Here is a 20,478-nt window from a genome sequence, read left to right on the forward strand (position 1 = left end):
CCTCCTCCCTCCTGGTGACCCTCCCCCTAGGAAGGGTGTGGGGGGAGGGGGAGGGGGGCTCTGCCTGTGGCTCTCACATTCAGCCCTGGAGCTTGAAGTTCCATCCATGCCCATGACTCTAAAATTTGCGACTCTGCAGATGGATTCCTGTTTGGTGATTCCAGTCTCTCCGTGGAGAGCTCACCTCAGCCCAGGAGTGTGCCATGAGCAGAAGAGCAGCCTGTGCCGCCCACCCCTGCCCGGCTCCCCACACTGGAGAGACCCAAGAGGAGTGCTATCTCTCTGCATGATGCACGATGTCTGCGTTGGTTGCAGGCAGCGACCTCTCTTGGTGTTACACAAATCCCTCCTTTTTTTTTTCTTTTTGCCACCTCCACTGCCAGTGCTGAGTTCAGAATACCATGGATCCCCCCACCCCCGCCAATTCTACTTGCTTCCTATCAAGTCTCTTCACCTCCCAGTACCTGCAACAGTCTCTTTTACATGGAAATAAGATGAATGCTTTTCTTTGCACACATAGGGTGAAATCCAGATTCTCATCCTGTCCAACAGAGCTCTGCAGAGCTTCCTCCTGCTTATCTAACTTTTCTTCACCAGAAGCAGGCACCTGCACCTTCTGAGTCGTGAGTCCGACACATTTTCTTTTGCCACAGGCCTTTGCACCTGCCAGTTCCTCTTCATATGATCTCCAATTCATGTCAGCCAGTAAAGGACTGTTGATTATTCTGCTTAAAGAAGCATTTGCAGCTGGTGCCAGAAGCTCACACCTGTAATCCTAGCTGCTCAGGAAGCTGATCTGATGATCGCGGGTTCAAAGCCAACCAAGGCAGAAAAGTCAGTGAGGCTTTTATCTTCAATAAGCTACTCAGAAAAAGCTGGAAGTGGTACTGTGGCTCAAGTGGTACAGCACTGTAGCCTTGAGCACAAAGAGGCTCAGGGACAGTGCCCAGGCCCAGAGTTCAAGTCCCAGAATCAGTAAAAGAAAAGAGTCTTGCCTGAATCTTGCCTATCTTTATTATATTAGACTGCTTCATAGACTTTACTCATACTCAAATATCTGATTTTTTCTTAGTTATATCTACATGCTTGAATATAGGGGGATTTTGTTTTTAATTGTTGTTATTATAAAGGTGATGTATGAGGAGTTACAGTCTTGTAAGTCAGGTAAAGAGTACATTTCTTTTTGGAGAATTTTACCCTTTCCCTCACCCTCTCTGTTTTTCCCTCTTGTCCCCACGCACAAGTTGTATAGTTCATTTTCCACATTTGTCCCTCCACTTCTGTTGGAATATAAGTTTTATAAATACATTTTCCCATTTTACAACAGCTTCTGGCACATACTAACAGCATCATAAACACTTGATAAAGTAGCAAGTGAATGATCTCATTTAATACTTCTTATTCACCTGTTATTATACCTGAGGAAACAGCTTCATAGTTAGCAGGCTCAGGTTTGGAAAGCAGAGATTCAACCAGTTTCTCTTACCAGCTCTCTTTGCCTTTACTTCCGCTTATCAATCCCCCATCAAAATCTTCTTCCCCTCATCAAATTCCAAATTCATATCTTATGCTTTTCTTAAGCCAGCCTATACTTTGATCAGTCCTAAAGCATCCATCCATACACTCAGAACATAAAAACACAGATTAGTGAAGAGTTGAAATATGTCAGGTTCATCTGACATCATTTTAGAAACTACAAGAGTGTTTGGAAACCTGGGTCACAGAAGTCAAAAGTAGAATATTTGGCCTAAAAGATCGACATTTCCATTAGTCATGCTAAGGAAGAAATAGCATATTATTTTTTCTTTTCTGTCCCTGGAGTTTAGCCAAGTTGTCTCAGGAAGGGAGACTTGGAAGGTGGCTCTACCAGGTTGCTTTCGTGCACCTCTGGGATGACCAGGAAATGATTATCTGGTATCTACACTTCCTCCAATGAGATGAAAACCACAGCCATCAAAGATTTGAAAGGTCAAGTTACTTCCCTCGCTCTTCAAGACACAGCGTGAGAGACCTTGGTGAATTCTCCAATGGCTTTCAGTTTATGTAATATCAGAAAAACAACTAGGTAAGGGAAAATCCACGCTTTTCATGGTATCACTCACCCCAAGACAGACCGAGTCCTGCATTCTGTTAGCTTCTACTTCAAGACGATAGGAACGTGCCACTTTAGCATTCCCTGAGGGGTGCCGGCATGTGTGGGAAAGGCAGACCAGTCAAAGATGCCTTTTTTTTATTTTTTCTAAGAGACACCAGTCTCCAGTGAGTTAGGTTTTGACGCAAGAATGGAAGGAACTCGTGGCACAGGGGTTCACAGAAGGCTCTGAATCCAGTATATGGGGCTAAGATGCCTTTCACTCAAAGGGCCTCTGAGAAACTGCCGATGATCTGTTGGTCCTGCTATGCTTTGCTGCAAATCACGATCACACCTGCAATTTTCTGAGTATCAGGTTGAACACTAATAGGAAGAAGAACCCAAACTAAATTCAGCCCTCATCTGAAAAAAAAAGCTCTCTGTAAAATGACCCCAAGTGTCTAGAATGTGCCTATGTGATATGTATTCATATGTTCTCACTGCTTTCTCTATGTAACAATTTCCTTTACAGAATAAATCATGAAACAAAAAATAATAAGTACTGCTGACTGTCTACCCCTTTTCTTTGTAAAATAGCTGAAGAGAACATACATAAGTCACTGACAGATGCACAATGTCTTTCATTGAAAATCCTGCAGAAGAAAATGCCAGTATCAGTTACTTATGAGCAGTCTTAACAAGGGGTGTTTGATGCCATATATAGATACTATCTATCTATCTATCTATCTATCTCTCTCTCTCTCTCTCTCTCTCTCTATCTCTCTATCTATCTATCTATCTGTCTATCTATCCATTGTGCTGGTGCTGGGGCTGAAACTTGGGACTTGGGCACTGTCCCTTTGTTTTGGAACTCTACCACTTGAATCACAGCTCCATTTGCAGCTTTTTTCTGGTTAATTGTAGATAAGAGTCTCCTGGACTCTTCTGCCTAGACTGGCTTCAACCAATAATCGTCACATCTCAGGCTCCTGAGTAGCTAAGTTTACAGACATAAGCTATAAATACTTAACTAATGACTTTATATGAATAATTTATAAAAGATTATATCCTCATTAGCCATCTGAAGCAAGGCATATGGTAGAGCACCCCATCAGCAGGGAAACTGAGTGTGCATGGCTCACATCTGTAATCTTGGCTACTAAGGAGGCTGAGATCTAAGGCTCACAGTTTAAAACCAGCCTGGAAATGGAGCTCAAGTGACACAGCATTAGCTGTGAGTGGAAAAAATCAGAGACAGCACCCAATCCCTGAGTTCAAGCCCCAGGACGAGCACAAAAAATAAGAGGCGGTGGGCAGGGATGGAAGAGAGAAGATGTAATAAGGTAGGGGAAGCTTCCCAGGGGACATGAGTTTCCAACTTAGTTTTGCAGAGTAATTATAATTTCCTCAATTCGGGAGGGTGGGGAATGGTATAAAGGGATAAAACAGCATGGCCACTAGTTCACAAACAGAAATGCAAGTTTAGGGAAATGCAAGTTATAATAATATAGTAGGTATCACAAAGTAGTGAAAAATCAAGCTGGAGGAATGTAGACAATCTGATTCGAATCACACAGGCAGTGTTAACTGCTTTCATTTTTTTACTGGGACACAGAGAGCGAAGTCAGGTAGTGTGACACCCTCTCGCCCAGGCATGGGCGCTGAGACCATTTTAAACTTCCTGCACTGATGCCTCTACTTCCGGTTCTATGAATAAGGAAGAACTCGGTACTACTTCCGGTTCTATATGAATGAGGAAGAACTCAGTGCACAGTGGTACAATGGTCAGGGCACCATACAAAAGAAGTGAGCCTCATCACTGTAGATGAGGACAGTGCAATCCTGTCTCTAAAGTTTTCCTTAAGAAAACTCTGTGTTCACAATTTGAAAAGGAACACAGAGGAAAGAGCACTCCATCTCAAAATGAACATTACTCATAGAAACGAGAACACAACATAAATCTGAAAGTGGTTAGCGCTGCCCAATACAGGTTTCAGGAAAAACAAAAAAAAATTACATTCTGTCATCATTTGTGTAAAATTGATGTGCAAAAATAAATTAAAAATGAGCATTCACTGTAACAGTATACAGAAAATGTTGCTGGCTAAAGAGAATTAAAACATTTTTGAAAGATTTAAATCTTTATTAGTGGATAAGTAAAATTACTCTCAGAAAATAATGACTATAAAACAAAATCCCCAGAGGCATAAACTATAATCCACATAATTTGATGTGGATAAAATTGATTTATGAATGTAATAGTTTTGTGTAAAAAATTAAATGAAAATGATACAGTTAAATACTAGTTCAGCAAAATAAAATATAATTTGAAATGATGGCAATTATTTAGTTAGGTTAGGTAAAGATACACAGGAATTAAGTAGATTTAATGGAAAATGTTTTTCCTGCACTTCAAGGAAAACTTGCAGGTGTTTGGTATACTTTAACAAAGTGCTTAGTGTTTATTTTCATAAAGGCTGACTCAGAATATCCTGATGAAAAAGAAATCAAGTCAAATCAGCTGCTGAAAATATTCTCTACTCCACGGGAAGCCATTAAAGGACAGATGTGCAAAGGTGAGTTTGCCTTTTGCAGATATAATTCTGATCACCTTAAAGATGGGCATGGGGCAGTGGAAGGAAAACAGAACTATTGTTAAAAAAAACAATGGTTGTTAAAAACAAGAAAGGCCAGCATCCTAACAGAGGACGGTAGATGGGATGGATTTAGAAAATATATAGATACAGTTGCACCTAGAGCAGCCTGAAAAATATCCCCGAAGCAAGGGAGTGCAAAGCTAAAAGAAATCAAAGACATATGAGTGTCAGTCCTTGGCTACAGAACTTTTAACCTGCCCTTCCTCCTCCTGGGATCTCAAATGAAGAGATGTGGTTTAGGACGGGGCATCATTCAATCTTGAAGACCTAACCTACATGCTCTTATGTCTTAAGATGCAATGGATAAAGTATATGCATTTAAAGACTACTTCTCAGTTTTCAAAATGTTTTCATAAACATCACTTGTAGTACTTAGGATACTTTAGAGAAAAGCAAACAACTTCATCATGAAGATGAAAAAGGACTTAGAGCAACATTACACAGCTCACAGAGTGAGATTTCAAAAATATTTCTAACTCCAAATGCCTTGATAATGACCAGTGCAAATGGCTCCGGCTTCATTTCCTGTTATGCTGAATTTCCTTGACATGAAGAGAATTTCTTTTTGCCTAGTAGTGATTTTCATTAAGTTAATTTTACCAAGTGTTCAATTCAAGGCACATAAGGGGCACTGCTGGCTTTGCCCCCAGTGTGAACACTGTTTGCAAGGTGGAGGATTTCCTTCTAGTTGTTCAAATTTTGGTCTGATGGTATTTTGTTGTTGTTGGTCGTGGGGCTTGAACTCTGGGCCTGGGCACTGTCCCTCAGCTCTTCAGCTCAAGGTGAGTGCTCTACCACTTCAGCCACAGCACCATTTCCAGGTTTCTTGGTAGATAATTAGAGATAAGAGTCTCACAGACTTTCCTGCCTGGGCTGGCTTTGAACCACTATCCTCAGATCTCAGCCTCCTGAGTAGCTGTGATTATAGGCACCTGGCATTATTTTCAAGATATATAGATATGGTTCTTTTGGTTTGATGACCATCGCATTATAATTGTTATTTTTTATGCTTGCAATATCTTAAAAAGTGAAATCTAAAAAGTGAAATTCTCAGTGAATTAGCATTTTCACTCCAGATATTTGTGTTACTTTTAGCAGAAAATAAGTTATAAAAGTTTTATATGATATAGATCATATATATACATTATATATAGATCATATGTTATATATAGAGAAGATATATATAAACATACCTATATATTTATAAATACATATAAATATATAGATATATTTATATCAATATATAGAATATATTAAATATGATCTATATATATAGATTGATCAATCTATATCTAGAGATATATATCCATATATATCTACAGATATCTATAGCTATAGATATATAGAGATCATATATATATTATCTATATCATAAAATATGTTCACACTGTTTGGACCTTGAGTCTGTAGTACAGCATCTACTATAACATCAAAAAATCATTCTTATTATCTTTCAGGAGTGGATCCGTTGAAGGAACTATTAATGTATGTAGAAAAGTTTACAAACATTGACTTCATATATTTGTACATGTATGCTTGTCTTGGGTGAGGGAAGAGTGTTGCATCTCTAACTATTTTTCATGATCTTTGGTGATTTGCAAACACACAACTTTCAACCTTACTTCAATTACTCCTGAGGCCTAACAGAATTGAAGGGAACACCCGGCAAATGAAACAAGAATGTCGACTCAAGTTTCTCAAGACTTTAAAATGCATTGGTTAGAAGCGTGTGCATAAAAATCAATCCTAACTGTGAGTTTTTCGTTTCTGCATCCTTGAAGATGAGGTGAAAATGGAGATCACTGTGCTGAAGGAAGCCGAGATGCCCTGCAAGTGCTCTTCTTACATGCGCAACTCAGGACCCTCAGGCTTCGGTGCCAGGCAGCCGTATGGGGTTGGATAATTTGTCCCTGGAAAGATTTTTAGACTAAATGGAATTCAAGTTGAAGCAGGTCCGGATTTGAATCTATGTGTGCACACATCATTTCCTCATTTTAGGATAACTGGAAAAACTGAATGTTGGTGCAATGAGAATTCGTCTCAGTGTCACACAAAGGTGCAAACCCAAGTCCTAAATGTGAAGTTCTGTCTCCATTAGAGCTGTGTCCATGAACAAAATGAGTCACCAGGACTACCACTCTGCTCTTGGTCTACCTGGATGGAAGTGATGATGTGAAGTCCTGCCCACGCTCTCCACAAGAACGCCACCTTCCCTCTGCCCTCAGCAGGACTGGCACGGCCGCCCTGACTCCCTCCACGGCAGCGCCTGCATTTCCCACTCCACTTCTCACTTTTCTTCCCATGGACATCTACATCTGAAGGGTGAACTTGACCCATCAAATGACATTAGCAGAGTGACCAAAGGGCAGATCAAGGAAAAGTCAGGAACAACCTTCTCAAACAATGGATTTTTTAATCCTAACTACTCAGGAAGCTGAGATCTGGGGACTGTGGCTCAAACCCAGCCTGGAGAAGAAAAGCCCAGGAGACATATCACCAATTAACCACCAAAAAGAGCCAGCAGTGGATAAATACATACATACACAAATCCATTCATTCATATATATATATGAACATATACTTGTATATTCATTCATATATATTCAATATTTACACACACAAATGTTGTATGAAATAGCAAAGGAGAATATGTATGAATGAAATAGCAAAATAAAAAGGAGACAAAGTTGGTAAAGGACTGAAAAATTTTGTCTAATCTTGCCAACATTTCCTGTCTTCTTGCTAATTGATGTTTTGCTCATATTCTCTTCTGACCTCATTATCAGAGGTTTATCTCTTTCTCCTTCTCCTTTATCACAATAATCTTCAGTCTGATTAAGGAGTTTCATCTCCCATGTATGCCATGGTCATAAATCATGCACCGAATGGGACATATGACCTGCTTCCTCCTTCCCTGTGGGTTAGGATGGCAGTAAACACAATGACTCACACACCACAATCAGCGCAGTGGATACCACTTGAACAATAACAGAGAAAGGTGAAGAATCCAGTCCAATTTCAGTGGAGGTATGTTGAGGAAGGGCGAAGAAGAGCACGAGAAAGGAGAGGTGTGCAGAGAACCTCAAAGGCTCTGCAGAAAAGGGAAAGACTGGATCCTGAAGCCAACTGCTGCTTGGTGTCTTTTACTCAGTCCTGAAAGAAAAAGGAACAAAGGTCTCTGCCTTGTTCCCTGCCCAGCTCTGGGCTTACTTGAGCATTCACTTGCGCTGGCAAGAAGACTGGAATGGAGTTTAGATCTAGAACCATGGGAAGATAGCAGAATCTTCTTTTGTTTTGTAAGTTGTAGGGTGTATACATTAAGGATGAGACTTGAGCTAGATCAGGAAAATATTACAATATTACAGATGAAAAATATCAAAGCCAGGAGTTAAGATGATGACAGCAAAGATACAGAAGGGGATTTTAGAGAGTATCAAAGCAATATTAGGAGTCTGACACACAGCTAAGGGAGCACATTTAGTTAAAGAAACAGCTTGCAATTGGAGAGATTAGTCTGCAGATAGTGGACCAGGGTCATCAACAGATAGCAGATAAAGTTAATGAAACTAGCTTGTAGAAAAATAAACTAAAACTACCCCAGAACTGAAGCTCACAAAATCCCAGCCTCTAGAGAGACAGAGATTGAGAAGATAATAGCTCAAATCCAGCCCCAAACAACAACAAAAAAGATAGAGCCCCATTTCAACAAAATAAGCCAGGTGAGTTGGTGTGTACTTGTCAACCTGCCTAGGAGGAAGATGTAAGTAGAAGGACCATTGCCCCAGGCAGGCTTTGTGAAAATGTCAGATCCTACTGAAAAATAGCTCAAGTAACAAAAGGACTAGGGACATGACTCAAGTATTTTAAGTACCTGGCTAACAAGTAAAAGGCCCTGAATTAAAATCCCAGTACTGCCACAAAAGTAACAATAAAATAAAAGATGAATACGGAGGTCCAGTAGGTAGATGATACACAATCAACTAGCATATATCACACCATATGTACCTTGTATAACATTACACTGCACATATGCAACTAGTGTATATGGGTGTCTATACAAACACGTGTGCACGTGTGTAAGAGAGAGAGAGCAATGTGGAGTTGTTATTTCTTACCGATGAGAAGATATCAAATAGACTAGAGAAAGCATCCAGCTCAAGCAAACCACTCTGGGTGCTTACTTAAATCAAGTGAGAAAGGAAAAGGAAATCCAGAGTTCTAAACCCTCCACATCTTTACCTCTACCAGATTCTAGCAATGATGAGGGTCTCAAAAAAATGTGCAGTTTGAAAAACTGTTTTTAAGAAATGAATAATTCATCATTCCCAGATCACAGAACCTCCTGAAGTTACAACGTACGGACCACTCCCTAAGTCTGCTGCATGCAATCGGCACACCTCAGAACTTGCACGCCAGCTGGCAACGTGCAAGGCAGAGTGCAGGTTTGTAACACGTGGGATTTTTCAGTGTGGATGGAAAAATGAAGGGTTATGTTCAGGAAATGGATCTTCACAGCTATGACTCAGACCGCTCAACCTACTTCATGTGGCATAATTCAAAGTACTTCCAACTGCTCGACGCTGGAGATTTTTCTGGCATTCCACAGTTATTAGAACACTCACTGACCTGAGCTTTCTATGCTCCCATTGCGCCTAGAACGGCTTAGAAATGGCAAGCAAAGAGACATAATGTAAAAGAGGAATATCTCTCTTCTGCTCCTCCACAGGAGAGAATAGAAACTTGTATGTAAATGAACTTAGTAGCTTGAGGCCTGTGTAGGTAAAGCATTGGCGGCTTCCTCACATGTGTGGTTTAGAAATGAAATAAAACGCATCCGTGCTAATGCACTGGTATGATTCTCTTCCACCGATGACTATTTTCTTTATGCCTTTAGAATACATAAGTCTGATATTCAAAAGTTCACATATCCTTGACAGAAACTTAATGTTAATATATTCATATAAAATGTAAGATCCAACTCACTTGCTGCTCCCAATGAAAACCGTTAGGAGCACTAATGCTTCCTAAATTATACATTGAATCACAAGGTGTGTCTTAGAAATACAAGTGACTATGTAAAGACAATATTTTTTTCAGAAATACGTGTTGACTAACATTGATAGACTGATTTGAAACTTTCATGCAATTTGTTCTGTGGCCTATAAAATATTCCAGTATTCCTCTAATTCTCACTCAGAAATGGTTTACAGTCTCATGCCTATAATCACAGCTACCTTCAGGAGACAAGATCTGAGAAGATAATGGTTCAAAACCAGCCTGGGCAGACCAATCTGTGAGACTCTTATCTCCATTTAACCACCAAAAAGCTGGACGTAAAGCTGTGGCTCTAATTTTGGTACAGCACTAGCCTTGAGCACAAACGCTCAGGAACAACACCCAGGCCCTGAGTTCAGGCTGAAGAACAACAACAATAACAATAACACACACACACACACACACACACACACACACACACACACACTGCTTACCAACATTTCCCAAGAGGAATGTTTTAGTAAAACATTAACAATCAAATACACAGAACACCTTATTCAACGATTCTTCTTCCGAATTTGCTTCGCATTGATGCCAGAACGTTACAGGGATGGAACTTCACAACTACACTGCTCCCATGGGAAATTTTAAAACCTGATCTTTACATTGGAAAATCCAAACAAATAAAATCACCACAACAAAATACCTTATCTTATGGTTTTTTCTTTCTAGTCTTAAGAATGCCAAAAACATAAATTGACAATGTAACGTTCTGCGGGGCTGGAGGCTGTGGATATGGCCTTGCTTTATGAAGAAAAAGAGAAAGGTGAAGACCAAGACAGACAATGAACAATGACAAAACACTGATTTTCAAAGTGAAATTCAAGAAGCAAGATTTGTTACAAAGTAATCTCTACACTTATTTCCGATTTTCTATGAAGACCCCATGTTCCATGTCGCTTTGATAATTTTTTAAATAAGCTTTTCATCTTTTTCCTCTTAAGAAACGTTGTCGCTTTTCATTAGTTAATGACAGTAGATAACAATGGACTCATGTATTCATGTATGAAAATATAACAATAAATCTCCTTTGTTAATTATGTTAGTAAAAGGAGAAAAACAAAAAAGAAAAGAAAAATATGTAGGCATAACCTAAACTGAAACTGGTTCTGAAAAACATGGCTAGATAGACCATGAGTGTACAAAAATTAAAAGGTCAAATAAGCAAGGTTCAATTAATTACATTTTTTAAAGCACATTGCATTTGCATTGAGTCTTAAAGATTTAAATATTTCTACATCTTCAAGGCTGTGATGGTTACCCATCACCCAGGAAGGGTGGTGTCTCCCATGGTTTCCAAAGCAAAATTTTTGAAAACCATTAGCAAAAATAAAAAATTGACTTCAAGTGCCTAAGAGCCTGCTGGAAGTCAATATTTTATCCAATACCTAATGTATTTCTGAACGGTGTATGCTTAGAGATTTGATAAAATATTTCAACAGTAACCAAATTTTGAGGAAGCAAATTCTCAATCCCCTTCAAAATTGGCTTTCATGCAAGTCAGGCCATTTTGTGAGTGGGAGATAGTACATTTTGTTGTCGTTCTTGTGTGAAACACACCATCTGAGCTGCTTTTACCGTTAAACAATTCCTTAGGCTTTCAAAAACTTCTGTTCACCATCTCATGGAGGGTAAAGCAACTGTTGCTTCTGTAATATCCTTCAGTGGTTTGTAAATAAAGAGACAGATAAACAATGTTTTCATTTCAAATAGGGATCTTTCTTCCCAAACATTTCTGCCTTTTTGAACTGAAACAATGTATTCTATCTTACAAAAAGCCTCTGCTTCTCCTACCCACACCAACCTTGGCCATTTTTCTTATCGGTTTCACTCACTTAAAAGGAACTTATTTTTAATATCCATTTCAAACCAATGTATCGCCAAAAGGGGGGGGGGGCGGATTATTCTTCTACGTACCTGTAACAAAGACTTCCATGTCCAGGAAGGAAAAGCCAAATGCCAGAAGTTTAAGCCACAAGTACATGGTCATTTCTGGCAACCAGTCCTGTCCCCAGGAAACAGCATGCGTCCTCCTGCAAGGCAAAACAGTGGTTATCTCGCCAAAAATTGTTTCTCTGTAAAAAAGCGAATCAAGAAATAAAAGAAATCCACACATACTCTTCACTTTGTATTTTATCGGACGGGAGCGATTTCCTCCTCTGCTACCCAAAGAACAAAACCACTTGCTAGCTGCAAGTAAGACTAGGGAGTGATGTCAGATTCGCTTTTACTAACTTCTCCAAAAGTGTTGTGAAGGGTCCCTTTGCAGGAAGTTGCAAAAAAAAAAAAAAAAAAATGTTCAAAGTCACTGCAATGCATCTTACTTCCTTAATTGAAGAAATCCTACTCGGCTAGGAGGTTGTTTAGATTTTTCTTCTCAAGAGATATGTTCTTAAACTATATAAGTAATATTGATTTTAAGTATCCTTTAGACCATTTTCTTTTTTTAAAAAAAAATATCTAAATGTGTTGGGAAAGATGGGAGAGAACAATGGAAAAGAAGTGGTACTGATAGAGAGCCCTGAACTCTCCCTGAACAAGCGTGCTGAAATGTATGACCACATGAAACTAATCGTAAAGATCTGTTTAAATTATAAATGCCTGCCAAGTCATCAGCTTTTTTATTTATTATTTATTCTAATTTATTTTTTTGTTTGTCTGGTACTGAGGAATGGAACCCAGGGCTTCATGCACCAGGCAAACACTTTACCACTAAGTTACATTCCCAGCCCAAGTATTTTTTTGTTTTTTTGCCAGTCCTGGGGCTTGAACTCAGGACCTGTGCACTGTCCCTGAGCTTTTTTTTTTTTTTTTTTTTTTTTTTTTTGCTCAAGGCTAGCACTCTCCCACTTGAGCCATAGCAGCACTTCTAGCTTTTTTCTGTTCATGTGGTACTGAGGAATTGAACTCAGGGCTTCACACATGCTAGGCAGGCACTCTACCACTAAGCCACATTCCCAGCCCCACAAGTTATCATCTCTTGGGAAGTAATGTATTCAGCAAACTGAATGAAAGGTATTGTAGTAACTGATTTTTTAAAAGTTTAACTTTGATTTATTAAGATAACCAGGTGAATCTATAAACTACTCTTCTGGTTTTTTTTCTTTTTACAAATAGTGTCATTCACTACAAAACTATTCAAACCTAGTCCCAGACAATTTTAGCAGCAAGACCTATTTCCTATGCAAAACTATTCTCAAAGAGATTAACAGGTTCCCCACAAGCTAGCTTCAGCCCATATTACTGTGAGAAATTAAATCAGACTGTCCTGTCCCTTCTACTTCAACAAACCCTGGTCCAAAAGTTCACTAGTGTCTGCTGCAAATGAAGTTATCCTTTGTGTTACTGATGAGAGAAAGAAAAGCAATGATGCTGAAGTGTTGTCTTCTTTATGACAATAACTTTGTGTCTTTCACGGCAGTTTTCCAATCTTTTTGATAAGGAAGATCAAGTTTGACTGAGAGATCACTATAAGGCTCATCATGATCGGGTGTGTTCTTAGTGAATCTATCAACTAAGATGTTGCCTGGTGTGAATGAACGTCTATATGCATAATGTCTGTATGCATTCATAAGTAAGACTTCACACAGGAGTAACTCATCATTTGAACTGTGAATAATGTGTTGGGAAGTTATGAGCAGACAAGACCCTTGCAGCGACTCGAAAACCTCCAGTTAAGAGTTAGTATAATATGTATGTATATTATGTAGTATATGTATGTATAATATTATAATATGTAGTATAATAGTACTAGCAGAGATTCACGATAGCCTGATAGTATGTTCATATGACCATGTAAAATGATGCTAATCAAAATGATCTCCATGATATAGAAACAAGAGGTGTGTGTGTGGGGGGGGGGGGTTCTTTTCTTTTTTTTAGTATACTGTTTACAGTTATTTTTTTTTGTCTTTCTCTTTTTTCCTCCTCTGGTTTATTCCCTGTGGCCACTGTTTCTGATTTTTGAACCCTTTGTTTTGCATATAAGTTTATCTCATTTGAGAAGGGGAAGGGGAATCACAGACACTATGTTGGAAATGAACTTTACAACTTGGGGAGCATCAGGGGATAGGGAAAGCAGGAGAAAACGAGAGGGAGGACACAAAGAAATGCACTTATCACCTTATGTTACTTTAACTCCTCTGTGCATTACCTTTACAATAAAATAACATTTTAAAGAGTTACTGTAGAGTTTCTGTACCCATGTGGATATGTGGTTGATACTAACAAGCCTATTTGGTTTGCCTGTTTAAGAGCCATGGAGTCAAACTTCCATACAGAGAAATGGCTTCACAGCCTAATCTCTTCATACTTACCCTTTTTAGGGGGGGTCAGTCAGGGGCTTGAACTCAGGGCCTGGTTTTATCCTGAGTTTTTCTGCTCAAGGTTAGTACTCTACCATTTTAAGCCACAGCTCCACTTCTGATTGTCTGGTGGTTATTTGGAGACAGAATCTCACAGACTTTACTGCCTGCCTAGGCAGTTTGTATAGCAGTTGACCTACATTGTCAAATTTGAATAATATACCATTACTCACAAAGAAGGTAGGTGATTTGTCTAAAGTCCTATAGATAAGAAACAATAGGGCTGGGAAGGTGGCTCAGTGGTAGAGCGCTTGCCTTGCATGTATGAGGCCCTGAGTTTGATTCCTCAGCACCACATAAGCAGAAAAAAAAAAAGCCAGAAGTGGCACTGTGGCTCAAGTGGTAGAGTGCTAGCCTTGAGCTGAAGAGCTGAGGGACAGTGCGCAGGCCCAGAGTTCAGGCCCCATGACCAGACCCCCCCAAAAAATAAAAAAGAAACAATAGTGAGGTGCCAGTGGCTCACGCCTATAATCCTAGGTACTCAGGAGGCTGAGATCTGAGGATCATGGTTCAATGCGAACCCAGGCAGGGAAGTCCATGAGACTCTTAGTTCCAATTAACCACCCAAAACCGGAAATGGCACTGGTTCAAGTGGTAGAGTGCTCACCTTGAGCTAAAGAACTGAGGGACTGTGCCCAGGCCCAGAGGTCAAGCCCCATGACAGACAAAAAGAAAAAAGAAACTAGTAATTCATGATGTGAACAAGTTTTCCATTTCTCTCTCTCCTCTCTCCTCACTTATTACGCTATTCTCTTTCAAATGTCTCACTTCTCGCCTCACACATTTTGTTCCAGGTACTCTTAAAATTTATTATCTTCAAGTAGTTGTACAGAGGGTTTGCAATTCAACATATCTGTGAGTACAAGACATCCTGATTAACGTCATCCCCATCGCTCCCAAACCCCAATTTACCTAGTTCCATTGTCACGTGTGTGACCTGTCCTTCCTTTTTCCATTCCTCAACCCCCTGCTCCTTCCCCTTCTCCCCCTACCCTCCTTGATAAGACACGTTCCAACTTCCTGGTATTCATTTTGTTCAACGGTAAGTTCATTGTTCAAAGGCATTGTTTATAATATTCCATGCATAAGAGTACAGGCCATCATATAGGTAAAACTTGTTATTAAATGGGGTAGCTGCTGAAGAGAGTAGTGAGTTTCATGAGGAAAGTTGGTATCCAAGGCTATGTCTTTGAACACTCAACTCTTTGGCCTACTTTTTAATTATCTTTAAGTCATTGTGCGAAGGAGTTGCTGTTTAACAAGGCGGTTCATGAATCCGATGCATCCTGATCCACGCCACCCCTCTCACGATCCTCCCCAACCCTCTCCCCCCCCACTCCTGCCCTCACTCCGTTCATTTTGTAGGCTCTACATTGGATTTGTGGCTGCATTTTCTCCTCCTCTTCTCCTGTCATCCACCCCGCTCCCCTTGACCCCACCTCACCCCTTTCAAGCTCCCCACTTCTTAATGGAAATCTCCTTGGGAATTGCCACCGACACCCTGAGAGAAAATCACTGTGCTGTGGGCATGCAAAACACTGGAAACATCAGCAGCCAGTGTAGAACATCCTACATTCTGAATGAGAGAAAAGCATATAAAATATACTCATAGGAGTATATTTTATCATCAAAGAAGGGTTTGCAAGTTAGGTATGTTTTATATATACATACACACACACATATATACACGTATGTATTTAAAAGATTCAATTTTATTGTAAGCCAAGTGAGTAGAACTCTTCTGCCCAAGGCATAAATGACTATCTAGCACCAGATGAGTAGGCTTTTATGTTTTATTTATTAATATTTAAGTTTACAGTGTTTCACTATGTATCCTAGCTGGTTTGAAACCTGGAACCTTCCTGCCTAGGTCTCTTGAGTGCCTGGATTCACTGGGTATATTGCCATACACAGTCTTTATATGTCATATTTTAGTCTGTTAAAATTAAGGGCAGGGTCTGAAGGAAACATTAGATTTTTAAGTAGCAACACCCACATCGTGCACTCACAGACAAAGGCCAACCTGTTGCATACGGACAAGAGCACGTTCACACATTTACAAGCTGATAGCTCAGAATGAGCCAGTGCAGCCTCGAAGAAAGGCAGGCTGCAGGAGAGAAGAGGCAAGAGTTGAAAGAACCCCTCCGCTGACTTCTAGGCTTCCATTGTTGTCTCCCTTCAATATTCCCTCCACGGAGCAATCAAACCTATCTTCTGTCAATAGAGTCCTGGCTTACAACAAATCAAGTATTTCTGTTTTCAGTTACATTACTCAGCACGCTCCCGGCTTTTCACCGTTCATATTTCACCTCTCCCACACTCTATGCTGGCCACATAGCTCTTTTTTGGTGCCTTGACATGCCAACCTCTTTATCTCTTCGGGATCTTTTCCTTCTTCCCAGAATGCTCTGCTCACCCCATTCCCTACCACTCATTCTGAACAACTTTCCTTGGGGCAAGCGCGTTAATCTCAGTTCCCCAGGGAAGTTTCCCTCCCTACTTGAAAGAAGTCCCTCTATGCGATTTTCTATTTCAGAACTTCATTTGTTCTCTCCAAACCCACCTTGCTCCCTGGTTCATAAGCCTGTCTTCAGAATAGTTAACCGTGAACTACTTTAGCCAGGTACGGGCACTCATTTAAAAGACTCATTTTCTGAGTTCTCCAGAGGTTTTATCATGTAAGACCTAGCTATTTTAGTTTTTAAGGTAATATTGAATCTGTCTTTGGGCTGATAGTTGGTGACATATGAATTTTCTCACCTTTATTGTGCTAAGAATTGGTAGAACATTGCAGCTATTACAGTTCTTTTCGACCAATTCCTAAACTTACTTCACTTAATTCATTCTAAGTACCCCTGTATATTTCCTCTGAATGTATCAGTTTCTCTCTGGTGATGTCACCTCCAAATTAATTACTAACAACCCTGAATAAACAACTAAAATGGCCTCCTAACGGGCTTGCCTATTTCTGACTCAGTGAGTATGAATGAGTTCTTACTTGCAAAATCATTGTCCGTGCTCTCCTAAATGAAACCATATCCTGTGTACACAATCTCCACTGGGTAAGTATCTTCCCACTGAACTTATGATTAGAAGGAACATGCGTAAGAGGACCTCCAAGGCTTGGCTCTGATGCTCCTCTCTTTTGAATCCCACTTCACAATCCTCTTGGGGTCCCCAACCCCAGTCACACAGGCATTATCTAAATCTCCTGTTTAATCATAGTCTTCTCAAGGTATACGTGCCTGCCCCCACATCTAGCCCTCATCTTCTAACCATATTCTAACCCTTCAAGTATGAGCTCCATTGACCCTGTCTTCTCTGAGCAGAGAAGATCATCTCCCACTGATGTTTTTTCCATCTTCCTTATGGCATCTGCTACATTAAGGGATCATGGGATGTGTTTCTGTGTCTCCAATGCAAGCACACCATTTATAAAAATGGCTACTGGATCTATAGACCAATATGCACTATCATCAGTTGCTAAAGTGTTCAGTTGCTCAGCCTTCTTACAACCAGACCCAAAGAATAAGGTTCTAAGGAACAAAGTCAGATTTAATTTGAGTTACAGAAAATAAAAAGGATGTGATCATTTTTAAACCCTTTAGCTTGAGGTAACAAAATCTAATCTGCTACACTTGCTCAGTTTGGCATCTTTATGTTTTCTGTTTTGTAAAGGCAAATTCATCTTGTACACTGTGTGTGCGTACAAACAAAATAATCTTCCAAATGCATAGCTCTGCCCCAAAGAAAGGTCATTGTGCTGTTGGCACATAAGTATAGATAATAACACCTGCTAGAAGAATTATGCACACACATTTATAAAGATTCAAACACAATGGATTTTTTTTTTCTCACAAAGCAATCCAATGTGGTGGTCTATTAGCAGCCCATCTCCAAACAGTGGTTCAAGAACCTAGTTGTCTTGATCCTGAGATTCTAGGATCTCTTGGGCTTTCTTTCAAAAGGGAAAGAATGTACAGGAAAGCATTTGCATACAGAGTTTGTATTGTCACCTATTCAGCTGACAATCACCAGGTCATATGATCAATGCAAATCAGGATGAAAGGTAATTGTTCCCTGAGTGTCCGCTGGTTAATAGCTCCATAGTGTAGAGAGATGGATATAAATATGTTTCAGGACCTGTAGACACTTCTGTCAAAAATACCCTACGTATACATAAGAAAAGACTTTGCCCGTTATAACTTGAAGGTAAAAAAGAAAAGAATACTAAAATATTCTTCTAACACATAATGAAAACTACAATGAGAATAGAAATCAAATGTTAGTCACACTGTCAAGAATCTCAATACAGAGAGGAAAATTAAAAATGTAAAACTTGCCACAATATAACCTCACACGTGATCTGAGGCATGAACACATGTGTGTGTTCAACTTTTTGATAAATACAGACTGTTGGAACCTTCAGGATTTGCTTTGTGTCTTTGGCATTACCTTAGCGACGTATGGACAGAAAGCCCTGGATCTAGGCACTGGTAGGGGAGGGGCAGCCATATTGTCCAAGCCTTGGATCACCCTCAGGATAAAGGTCATGTGGCTGTTCAGGAAGTGGAAGCGACAGGTCCCAACACTGCCTTGCGCTTACATTTGTGCCCCGTGTGTCTGCAATAGGAGAGATCCCCACAGCTTACCTGGGACTTGTGAGACACAGGGGTGAGGGTGAAGTTTCTCTCTCTCTCTTTCTGTGTGTGATTGTATGTCTTCTCGCTCAGCTCCTACTTCTTCTGTTTTCTATCTCCTAATGACTTCCTGTTTTCTTTCTGTCACCAACCCATTTCTAACCTTTGCCAGCAAAAACTAGTGTATGCTCTGGTAACTTTTCATTTAGGGTTCTTTTATCATCTTGAAGCTGTGACCTTTGTAACAAGCTTCCGGTTGGTGTGTGCATCTCCTGGGTGTGTGAGTGTGTGAGCGCGTGGGGGCATGTCTCTCCCAGTCTCTCGCGTCTCTCCTTTCTCCCTGTTTCGGTCTCTGATCCTTTGTCTCTCTCTCACTGTCATCCATGCTTCTCTGTCTTTCTGTATGCTTGTCTCTGTCCCCCCTCCTCTCTCTCTCTCCTCCCCTCTCTCTCTCTCTGTCTCTGTCTCTCTCTGTCTCTGTCTCTCTGTCTCTGTCTGTCTGTCTGTCTCTGTCTCTGTCTCTCTCTCTCTCTCTTCCTCTGGCTTTCTTTCCTTTTGCTCACATACTCAGACCAAACGTGCCTGGTGGTATAAAACCCTGGGTGGGAGCACTGAGTGGAGTCGGGGTGCTGAGCTGCATCACCCGAAGGTGAAGATGGTCAGGGAAGGGTCCTGGGTTCTGTCCATGGCTCCCACCCCACACTGGGGAAGGAGCCATCCGGGCCTAGAAGATGGGAAGCAGCGGCCCCCTCCTGTTTCCCCTCTGACGTGGAAGGCGCTGGGCTGGGAGGCTTCTTGTACCCCTGTCCCCACCCCCACCCCCCTACCCCCGTGGGGTGCAGCCGCAGGCTGTGCTGTGACCTAACTGTGGCAGTAAGGGGGGGAGGGTGCTTTTAAAACCTGTGGCCTGGTGGAGCCCTGTGTCCTCTTGCAGGGGGGGGGGGTCTTCCTGGTCCCCAGGGCAGCCCCTGGGAGCAGCCCCCCCACCCCCTCACTCCCACCCCCCAACCCTGTCATGGGCTGATGGGACAGAGGCTGTGCCCCGCTCATGGGGAGAGGAAGTCCGTGGTTCCTCTTTCAACCCTACAGTACCTGCTCCCCGCCCACGGGGCCTGCCTGGGACCCCTCTCCAGCGGCCCACAGGGGGTGTGGCTGAGGTAGGAAGCAGCAGACCGGCTCCAGGGCACCCAGCGGGGCAGCCTGAGCTCCAAGAACACAGCTGGTGAGCTGAGCGGAATCAAGTGCCTGGGGCCGGGGCAGGGGGTGCGGGGGTAAACCAAATGAAGAAAGTGATTAGCAGATGAAGCAAGAGTCAAAACTACACCATGATGCCCATGGCTCGGGACTGTAGTTGCATCTGTGTAGACACTCATTGGACAACTTATTTTGTTTATTTCTTTTTTCTTTTTTGTCGCCTGTGGGGCTTGAACTCAGGGCCTGAGTGCTGTCCCTGAGCCTCTTTGTGCTCAAGGCTAGCACTCTACCACATTGAGCCACAGCTCCACTTCCAGTTTTTGAGTGGTTAATTGGAGATAAGAGTCTCAGGGAGACTTTTTCTGCTTGGCTGGCTTCAAACCGTGGTCCTCACATCTCAGCCTCCTGGATAGCTAGGATTCTAGGCCTAAGTCACTAGCACCCAGCTCTTTTAAACTTTTGCCATATTATTTTGCAAAAAATAATAAGTGTGGAAG

The 20,478-nt window shown here is 41.1% G+C and overlaps 1 protein-coding gene across 6 annotated transcripts in view; it reads right to left on the bottom strand.

Annotated features, from left to right (window-relative positions):
• Positions 1–18,922, bottom strand: part of Ptprc (protein tyrosine phosphatase receptor type C) — a 104,758-nt gene extending 85,836 nt beyond the window's left edge. For 5 of the 6 annotated variants that reach the window (XM_042701287.1, XM_042701286.1, XM_042701284.1 and 2 more), the window contains exons 1-2: positions 11,902–12,003; positions 11,701–11,816 (exon numbers count right to left, since the gene is read on the bottom strand). In XM_042701287.1, the coding sequence (XP_042557221.1) occupies positions 11,701–11,773 (73 nt within the window). In that variant the 5' untranslated portion in view covers positions 11,774–11,816; positions 11,902–12,003. Of the gene's footprint in view, positions 1–11,700; positions 11,817–11,901; positions 12,004–18,799 lie in introns of those variants that run through there. The other variant, XM_042701283.1, reaches the window with a different exon arrangement.
• Positions 18,923–20,478: the final 1,556 nt, after the last annotated feature.

Source organism: Dipodomys spectabilis, unplaced genomic scaffold, assembly GCF_019054845.1.
Source record: "Dipodomys spectabilis isolate Male_0828 unplaced genomic scaffold, ASM1905484v1 ptg000288l, whole genome shotgun sequence".
NCBI lineage: Eukaryota > Metazoa > Chordata > Mammalia > Rodentia > Heteromyidae > Dipodomys > Dipodomys spectabilis.